Source organism: Leptidea sinapis, chromosome 31 (genome assembly GCF_905404315.1).
Source record: "Leptidea sinapis chromosome 31, ilLepSina1.1, whole genome shotgun sequence".
In the NCBI taxonomy this organism is placed as follows: Eukaryota; Metazoa; Arthropoda; class Insecta; order Lepidoptera; family Pieridae; genus Leptidea; species Leptidea sinapis.
Window position 1 is genome coordinate 5,668,718 of NC_066295.1, and position 10,735 is coordinate 5,679,452.

Genomic DNA, 10,735 nt, shown 5'->3' on the forward strand with positions numbered 1-10,735 from the left:
AGTATCGAGTGTCTCTGTCTCAATGTGTGTGTCGATTTTATTATAATCATAGGTGAGTAGTATTTTCTTTTTCTTTGTTTATTTGATCGGAGTTAAAGTCTTCAAAATCATGGAGAATGTTTTTTGGATGTACAAAACATATGTAGCTAACCTACAGATTGCAACTGTTTGTCTGTGAATAGGCAAAGTACTTTGGTAAATTATCAATGTAATGCGAGTCTGTAGCTGTCAACTGAGTATGACTAAAAAGGATTTTAGTAGCCTGCTAAAGTTGCCAATTCTTGAAAAGGTTCTGAGTGAAACTTCTGTATTAATTACTCTTTTATTCTGTAATAAAAATCACTTTACAATAGATATTATATTTCTATAAATGAAATAAACTACATTAAAGTATAAAGTATGTTACAATATTGATCAAAGTAATAAAATATAGTACCTACATTACTGCAAAAATCATAATGTTAATACAGGAAACAAAAATGAACTTGTTATGGTTACTACTGTTTAGTTTAGTAGTTAGGAAGTCTTTATATGGGCAATGTATATGCTTTTAGAACATGATCCCAGAAAATGTACCAAATAAAACTGTTACCAAATTCAATAGAATTTAAAAAAATGTTTGTGTGGTGAAGGTTACTATTAATTTCTTTTTATTGATTTTCATCACATCACACACTGGGGATGGAGCGGATACCCTCAGGCTATTAGATTATAAATTTTATTGTACGCCTACAATACTGCATATATTGTAACAAAATAAAAAAAATCCACTGAGTTGCACTCATTGTGCTCATCTAGAAGGCACACTATTTTGAATGGCTGGTAGATTTTGATGTTCATTAATTGATTTTAAATATAACATTTGAATTTCATATTGTGATTTATCACCCTTAATTATTTTTATTTCATATTTTACTAATGCATGAATATTTCTTTGTACATTTTTTTAGTTCACAAATAAGGATTTAAAAAAACCTTAAAATCTAATAATAGTAATTAGTATATTAAAGTACAATTTAAATACTTAATATCATTTATATAATCACCTGTCTGAGCACAGAAACAATTATTTTTTTATTGCAAATGTAAGTTCAAAATAATCAGTTATCCGAAACCAATACAATATAGGGTCCTTAAAGCATAAAGCATACATCCAACTGAAAGGCCAGCAACACATCTCATCCCTGGTGTAGCAGATGTCCATATGCAGTCCCTCATTATGTTCCATCATGGGACTTTCATCCTTTAGTAAGAGACTGGCAAAGGCACTCTCAATACAGCCAGATCTTGAAATTGATTTAGTTCCTTAATAAGTGCTTAGACTTAAAGTCAGATATAACTAACCCTGTTTTTATACTGTGGATTATGTGTATCACACCAGAAACTAAAACTATATGACACCTTTATTTTGCAATTCTATATCTGACCAAACATGGTTATCAATATCATTCTCATCAAATATATTCTTACTCCTTGAAAAGTTTTTGTGATTGTCAATGATTGCACAAATATTAGATAGTAATTGTTCATTTTTCTTCTGGTATTTCTGTATATCCATTTGTAGGCATTTCAGAAAACTTCGCTTAGCTGCTAATGTCTTCTTATGTTTCGTAACTCTCTCTTCATATTCTTTTGCTAATGATTCAAGAACATTTTTTTGTTTTCTAAGGATGGCCACTTCTGCACTTTTTAATGAGTTATTTATATTTGTACTAAGTGGTCTCCTGAAATATTTATTTATATTAAACATTTATGCATATACATGTCTGCGTGAGTTTAGTTTCTTATACAGCAATCAGACAACAATAGCTGCTAGATCTGAACAAACATTAATCAGGATATGTCATGGCAAGTATATAATAAAATTATGGAGTTCAATTACATTTATTTATTTGTGTAGTTCATATTAAATTTAAGGTAAAATTGGCAACTTCTTTAGAACTAGTACAGTAAGTTTGAAAATTATATGATAATGTTAAATTGAGTTTACTAATATAGAACATACCATAAAGACTTATTATACGGGTTTTTAACAGCAAACTTTTCCCTTTGGTTTTCAAGAATATCCAATTGTTTTGGCATATCGTGATACTCCCACATGGTCGATATTTCTTGTACCATCTCATTTAGAATATCTTGTTTTAATATTTTAAACATTGGCACCCATTTTATCCGATTTACTTTGGATTTCGGAACTGTTTTAAGGAAGTCTTCATCTCTAAAATATTTAATAAAATTATATGTGTATGTATTTGTAATTATGCAGATTAACTGTTCTTCATTACAGAAAGAATATTCATTATTAACGTAAGTTATTGGGAACAAACAATAAACACACACCTAACAAGGTCTGCTATATTGCTGAATTCTTTCAAAATGGTTAGATTGTCAAATGTTATCACAGAATTAACAGTATCGTTGTTACTTAAACGATTATCACCCATTGTGTCAGATGTAATGCTCATATTAATACGCAATATTTATTATATTTATTTGATAAAACTCTTTAACATAATTTATTGATACCTAACGCTGTTGTTAAATAACGAACAAAATTTGACAATTCTGTTCAAAATTCAAATTCAAAATCTTTATAGCATATATGTTTTTTTGGTGTTTATGGCTCGGTCACTGGGACCATTAGCCAAATCTATTTAAACCTCCTTAAAACGATGGCGAATGTTTGTGCCATGTGGGAATATATTTATCAATCAACTATTCAAACTTTACAGCATTTTAATTTCACAAATCAATACTTTAAATTATAAACATGTATTGCCTATGCCAAAAGTTAGAAACATTTACCCAAAATTCACGAATCGTCAACGACAATAGAACTGGCATTGTTCATGCAACAAGATAAACTTCAATCCATCTTTTTATACATATATTTTGCTGCCTTAATAAATTAACAAATGAAAGATTTAAATTAATATCGTGAGACGTGCGCTTTCGTCGACTACCTCGACTTCGGTCTGGCGATGCCCGCCCCTCCCCCTATGCTGCTACCAGTCGTGCCTCTGAGGCGTGAACAGGCATTATTGACTTTTTCAAAGCATATCCGAGTCCTTCAACTCGTGAAGCAGAAACGAACCTTCAAGTTTCCCTGTTTCTCACAATCTGTGCAGTTCTAAAAATCATAAATACGAGTGGTATCGTTATGGACGAATAGTTCAAAACTTTCATACAGGTGATAATGAAAGGCGCCTGGGGTTTTTCCACTGGCTTAGGGAAGAAATGGATAGGCATCGAATTTTTTTGTTTAACATCTTATTTTTCGACAATACTAATATCTCAAATAACGGAAAGTACAATCGGAAAAATAAAAACATTATTGGTCTCATTGCGAACACGTGAAGTACAACCCCAGATAAAATTTTCGTTTATTTGTTGGTGTGGAATATTAGAAGGCAAGATATTTTTTTTTTTAATTTATTTGCTACGACGGCACTTTAAATGCTACTAAGTATGTCGGAATCTGAAACGATGTTTTGAAGAAATGGAGAATTTGCAATTAGCCGGGATACCTGTACTTCGAGCAAGTAAGCTCAGCTCATAACAGCACATGTAGTGAGAGCCATACTGAACTACCATTTTAGGGATACATGGATTGGCACTGAAGGTCCGGTGAGATGGCCGTCAAGGTCACCCAATCTTATACCACTTGATTATTTCCGATGAGGCTACGTCAAGAACGAACTTTACAAAACTCGTTACGAAACTGTTGAGAGCTTACAAAGCTCATTGGTTAATATTCTATCGAGGATTAATCTTGTCATCGTATTACACGCATTAAGGTCTTTTGAAAGACATACAAACTTTAAGGCATTTATTTTCTTAAAATCGATATCTTTACAATTCTTTTTGAAGTCATTTCTAATACTACTTCCGCTTCGGAAACAAATGGCGCTTTGAGAGAGGAGAAGAGGCGCAAGAAACTCTCCCAGCATTCTTTTTTGCGCTCTTTTTAATAAAATATACAATACTGTACTGTCATTGTTATTGCTGTAAAATAATCATAGTCTAGTCCCAGATCACTTAGATATTAATAAAACATTAAAATTTGTATATAGATAATGCTTGAACAGTTGCTGAGACTTATAGTAAAGTCCCAGTGTATATATAGATTTACCCATAATGATATTATGTATCTTATGAAGCCTACAGACCTATGCATTGAAGTCAACGGAAACCATTTTGAACAACTTATTAGTTAGGTAAAAGATTGATGAAGCTTGATCCTTATCAGCAACGGAGTTCATTGGTTAATAATACAGGATTTAATTTTTGGAAAAATCATTCGGGTCGGTTTCCGGCAAACGTTCAAGAAATTTTAAAAAACTAAATTATATGCAGTTATTGGTTTTACACTAAGTTTCCTAGTTTCCGACTTGGTCATCACTTTATTTATAGTGAGATCATTTATAGTGAGACCATTTTTGGCACAGTAATTACGAAGGTTATTCAAGTCAGTATGGAGAAGGATTCTATCATCTGAATACTTAATTTTTGTAAATATTTTATTATAATCAGCGTATAGAAGAGAGCTTGTATTCCGAAATATATTGGTTATATCGTTGATGAAAATATTGAACAATAAAGCGCCAAGATGAGATCCTAGAGGAACGTCAGAAGTAATGGGGACAAAATTTGAAGTATAGCCTATAATCGTTACTGCTTGAATTCTATGTATGAGGTAAATTTCTAGCCATATAAAAAGATTGCCATGAATACCGATCCAGCTAATTTCTTAATTAATATAGGTAAAATGAGACATTTTATCAAATACTTTTTTTTATGGAATAGGAGGACAAACGAGCGAACGGGAGCGCTGGTGTTAAGTGATCACCGCCTCCCACAATATCTTGCAACACTAGAGGAATCACAGGAGCGTTGCCGGCCTTTAAGGAAGGAGTACGCACTTTTTTTGTAGGTACCCATGTCGTATCGTCCCGTAAACACCGCACGAGGAAGCTCATTCCACAGCTTTGTAGTACGTGGAAGAAAGCACCGCACTGTGGAGGACCGCCACACATCCAGATAATATCCTAATTTGTGGCGTGTCGTGCGAAGGTGGAATTTCGCGGCAGGAATCAGGGAGCCTACTCCTAAAATCGATATTCGCTAAATCGCGGCATTAGTCGTGTCTTAGTTACATCGTAATCAATGTCGAAACGATGATTGAACGAACGAAACATTATTCGATATAAGCGGTCGTAACCCTACTCTTAGTTGAAAATGTCAGAGACGAATATGCGAATTTCACAAATAATCAAACGTCACTTTTACGATAATCTCAACGACATCTTCTAGGCTGTCGATGCTATTATCGTTTCAAGTTGTATAGATATATTTGCCGTATTGCCATATTGTATACATACTTAATAAATATTATTGAAATAATTATACGTGATTTACTATTCAACAGGATTTTTTTACTACTAAGTCATTTAAGTCATTTTGTTGATCGTTCATGTGTAGAAATAATGCAAATGGCCGCCTGAGAAATAGGAAGTCGACGAGAAGGGTTGAGTTACTTTTTCTTACATTTTATTATCCGCAAGTTGTGTATTATTTATTCAATTTAAAATGGTCATATTATATTCATTACATATTTTTTTTTAACATTTACAGTATGTGTTAATATACCAAATTGGTGGGCATGGTCCTTACCGCCTAAACTATGTTTTGACTTTTGACACTTAACAGCGACATAGCACAGATAATGTGTAGGTTTGAATATATTTCATTCACACTAACATCGTAAAAAAATCAAAATATTAGTCTATGGTAACGATATACGATAAGGAATTCGAACATTTGTTAGAGTAGGATAGTTGCGATATATTCGGAGTATTGTCGTATTATCGCTGTCGATTTTGCGAGTAAACCTCCAGGTTAAACAGCTCTTCGGAACACTCCCCGTGATAAATGCGGTAGAAGATGCACAATGAAGCGACATCTCTACGCAACGCCAAGTGATCCAGCCGTTCACAGAGCACTGGGTACCCGACAATTCGGGCTGCTCTACGTTGCACGCGGTCAAATGAGTCGAACTGATACTGGGGTGCGCCAGACCAGATGACAGCAATACTCCATGTGTGGCCGGACCTGCGCTTTGTAGAGCGCTAGAATGTGGGCTTGAAGTATTGCCGTGCTCTATTAATGACGCCCAGCTTCTTCGAAGCCAATTTGCCTTTACCCTCCAGATGGCCACGGAATTGGCAATTGCTCGAGATTTCGATACCCAGTATTACGATACAAGGCGAGGCTTTAAGGGAAGTGTTATCGAAGAGCGGTGATACGGCAAATGGTTTTTTTTAGTGGAAAACGCGCAAACTTGAGTCTTCTGGGGGTTAAATTGGAAAAAGGTTCAATTCCATTCCGCGACCTTCCCAAAGGAGGACTCGATAGAAGACACAAGTTTCTCCCGGCACTGGTCAACAATTCCCGAGAGAGACCTGCATAGACCGTGTGCCGTATCACCAGTGCTGTCGTCTGCATAGCAATGTATGTTGGAGGTGTCCAACATATCATTAATATGCAAAAGAAACAGCGTCGGCACACAGCCTTGCGGCACTCCAGCGTCCACGGGCTTCGGGTTCGAGCCATAACCCCTCGACAACAACCTGTATGCTGTGCCCAGTGAGAAGGCTGGAGGTCCACTTGCATAAGCTCTCGGGAAGCCCAAACGATGGAAGTTTTGAGAGGAGCGCCTTGTGCCATACACGATCTAAGGCCTTCGCTATATCCAGACTAACTGCCAGGCCTTCCCCCTTGCTTTCAATAGCCGCCGCCCATCTATGTGTTAGGTATACCAGAAGATCACCTGCCGACCAACCATGGCGAAAGCCGTACGGTCGGTCGTTAATCAACTGGTGACCCTTTAGGTATACCAAGAGCTAATTATGCTCTCCTATGATTTTCGACAGCAGGGAGGTAATAGCAATAGACAAGGGCTGACTTCTATGAGTCAGGAACTACACCTTTGGAATAAGAGTGCCGGAATAAACGTGTTAGCACCGCCGTCAACTCAGGGATGCCGCCGGATGGTCGCCGGTGTTTTTCTGTTGTCGTCAAGAGTCGAGTTGGAGGCGAAAAAGGCGCACAGGACATCGGCTTTCTCTTTTGCCGTATGGGTCAGGGTGTCATTCCTCATGTGCAACTGCGGCATGGACAGCTGGTCGAAGTTACCAACAGCAGCTTTCAACAACGACCAGAACTTGCGTGTTCCAGTCGGGTAACTGGAAAACTGCTCGCCGACTTTGACGACGTGCTTTGACTTCGCACGGGCATTTTTGCCGCTTAAAAAATCTGGAGGCACGGTTATATTTCCTCTTTAGAACTTTGCCTTTGAGCCCAACGCCACAACCCAAGTTCGATACGCCTGTTTTTTGCAGTCAGATGCTGCTTTAACTGACGCATCGAACCATCGCAGGGATCGGTACAACAGAGCTTGGTATAAAAATATGAGTAACGCTTTTGAGTAATCGGTATAAATGGTACAAATCATAAAATATTTTTTACAGCTGGGTAAATATAGTCTGGCTAACGAAAGCTGAACCAAGCAAAATACGGCAAATTAAAAAAAAACTTCTTATGATATTACCAACTAGGAATAAATAATTTTGATAATTTTCAATTTTTTTTTAAATTTCCTAAATGGTTATTATGTAGGTAATGGATTTGGTTTTTTTGATTTTTGACAATTTGACATAGTCATTAATTACATAATTCTTGCACACACATTATTGAGACATGAGTTCTTTACAGTAAAATGTATTATTTCAAATTGTTACTTCAACGTACAAAGGGATCATATTGTTAGAACCTAGAGTATTGAAGGGATAACAAATACCTATAGTGCGAGAACAATATTTAATTTAAACTACTACACAGCTAAGGTGAGCATAAAATAAAAGCCATAATGGAATATAAACAGACTTTATTTATTATAATCAAAAGCTGATTCTAAAACTTCAATTTCAATAGAATTGTGTGAACTACTACTCTAACTATCATCCTGCAAACTTATGATCAATAGTTCTAGCTCTTCTATTAATCTATCCCTCGTATTGCTCTCAACTTCAACATAGAGAATATGCTCTGTCATTGTCTTTCAATGTTCTGGTGTTATTCTTTCAAAAGCATCTCTTAAGACTGTTTCCATTTGGCCTCTGAAATGTATGTTTCGTTTCGGTATATTATATGTTTCTTTAGTCTCAACTGTCGTCAAGATTATCTGAAATACAATATAATATTCAATACTTTCTAGTGAACTAGACTAATGAACGCAAATGAACATTACACAGAAACATACATACATACATAAAATCACGTCTCTTTCCCGTAGGGGTAGGCAGAGACCACTTCTTTACACTTGCTACGATCCTTACATACTTCTTTCGCTTCGTCCACTTTCATTATTCCTTTCATACATGCTCTCCGGTTTAGGGTACTCACTCAGTGTAACTCCTATCATACTTCTCAACGCTCTCATCTCAACTGCATTTATTCCGCTTTCATGTTTCTTCTGCCATACCCAACTTTCACTTCCGTACATGAGTGTTGGAACCAACACCCCCTCATGCACAGCCAAGCGAGCCTTATTAGACACCTTCTGACTGTTCATAAAGGAGTGCAAAGCTCCATTCACCATGTTTCCTGCATTCACTCTTCTTTCAATATCACTCTCATACTTTCCATCTCTTGTAAATTTAGAACCCAGATACACAAAATCATTCACCTGTTCAATTTTTTCATCTCCAATCACGATATTGCAGTCTGTCACTACCTCATCTCTTTCAAGCACCATCACTTTCGTCTTCTTTACATTCATCTTCATTCCCTTTCTACCAAAAGCTCCATTCATAGCAGTTACCATCTCTTGCAACTCCTCGGCTGAAGATGCAAGTAATACTTGGTCATCAGCATAGAGAAAACATTTGACGAGTAACTCATTCATTCTCAAACCACTGTCATTCTCTTTTAAACCTGTCAAGCAATTGTTCACGAACAGATTAAACAGCCACGGTGACGCTACACATCTCTGCCTAACACCTTTTTCGATATTAAACCATTCAGTGTATGCCCCGTTTATCCTTACACAAGCACTAGAATCCCTTTACAGAGATTGCAATGCTCGTATGAGGACACCGCTCACACCGCTCGTGGACAATGCTGACCACAATTCATTCCTCGCCACTCTATCATAGGCCTTTTCTAGATCCACGAACGCGCAATAGACCTTTTTGTTTTTAGCCAAAAACTTTTCGGCTATGCACCGCAAGGAAAAGACCTGATCCGTACATCCCATTCCCTTTCTAAATCCCGCTTGTGCATCCCATACCTTTTCGTCTGTTTCATTCACAACTCTTTCAATCAACACTTTTGCATACAATTTACCGACGACGCTGAGAAGGCTTATACCGCGGTAATTTCTGCAGTCTTGTCGTGACCCATTTCCCTTATACAATGGCACGATTACAGCTTTGCACCAGTCTCCTGGTACTTGCCCATTTCGCCAGCACAAATTGAAGAGGCGGTACAGCTGGCTAGCCACTATGCCCTGACCAGCCCTCAGCATCGCGACGGTAATCCTGTCATACCCTGCAGCTTTACCTAATCTCATACTTTTCAATGTTTCACTATTTCATCCATGCTTATCTCACTTTCATCAACATTTATATTAGTTTCAATAGAAGCTGCCGGATGTTGTTCATGCACTTCCTCTCTTTCAAACAAACTTTCAAAATACCCTTTCCATCTCTTTAGCACACATTCTTCTCCTCTTATAATGTTCCCATCTTGACTCCTGATTATACTAAGCTCTGAGGTAGACGTTTTTCCTCTGGCTGTTTTGATGGATTTCCAGAAGAACTTAATGTTTGACTGGAAATCTTCAGTGAGCCTCCTATCAAAATCATCCTTTCGTTCTTCTTTCTTTCTAGACACAACTGCTTTCGCTGCTGATTTCAATCTTTTATACTTCGTTCTTGCTTCCTTTATCTCGTCATCCGTTGCCTTTTGTACTTTTTGGTTAGCTTTTGTTGCTAACCAATCCAACCAAGCTTTCTTCTTTTCTTGCACCGCCATTTGTACCTCTTTATCCATCCACAAATTATAGTTCTTTCTTCCTTTCCTTCTTTTAGCTACCCCGCATACCTCAACAGCAACATTCACGACCCCTTTCTTAAATGTCTCCCACAAATCTTCAATCACACCTATCTCTTCTATGCCTTTAAAACTTTCTTTCAGTTTCTCTACATACTCGTCTTTCCTTTCTTTTTCTTGTAGATTTTCCACTTTTACTCTGTCCAAAACACTCGTAGGCTCAGCTCGTCGGTGTCGCCAACGTTTAAAAAGGCCGCGCATTCGGGCTATGACCAGGAAGTGGTCTGTGTCGAGGCCTACACCGCGGTATGCCCGAGCATCTAGTACTTTCTTTCTCAGTCTTTCATCTACAATTACAAAATCAATCATACTTCTAGACTCACCCTCATCTCTTGTATACAAATGGATCTTTTTGTGGTTAAACATTGTGTTGGCCACGCAAAGATTCCATTCCAAGCATACTTCAAGCAGGCTTTTCCCATTTTCATTCACTCTCTCGTCCCCAAACGTACCCAGAACTCCTTCATACCCATCACGCTTTACTCCAACCCACCCATTAAAATCCCCTAACATCACGATCCGTTCATTTTCTCCGCATTTATTCAAGACCTCTCTCATACTG

At 37.1% G+C, this 10,735-nt stretch overlaps 1 protein-coding gene across 1 annotated transcript; it reads right to left on the reverse strand.

The window, feature by feature from the left end:
* Positions 1 to 300: 300 nt before the first annotated feature.
* LOC126974140 (uncharacterized) lies at positions 301 to 2,538 on the reverse strand. Its single transcript, XM_050821575.1, has 3 exons — positions 2,341 to 2,538; positions 2,006 to 2,218; positions 301 to 1,724 (listed from the first exon to the last, which is right to left on the reverse strand). The coding sequence occupies exons 1-3, from the start codon at positions 2,463 to 2,465 to the stop codon at positions 1,391 to 1,393; spliced, it is 672 nt and encodes a 223-aa protein (XP_050677532.1). The 5' UTR covers positions 2,466 to 2,538; the 3' UTR covers positions 301 to 1,390.
* Between the last annotated feature and the right edge of the window lie 8,197 nt (positions 2,539 to 10,735).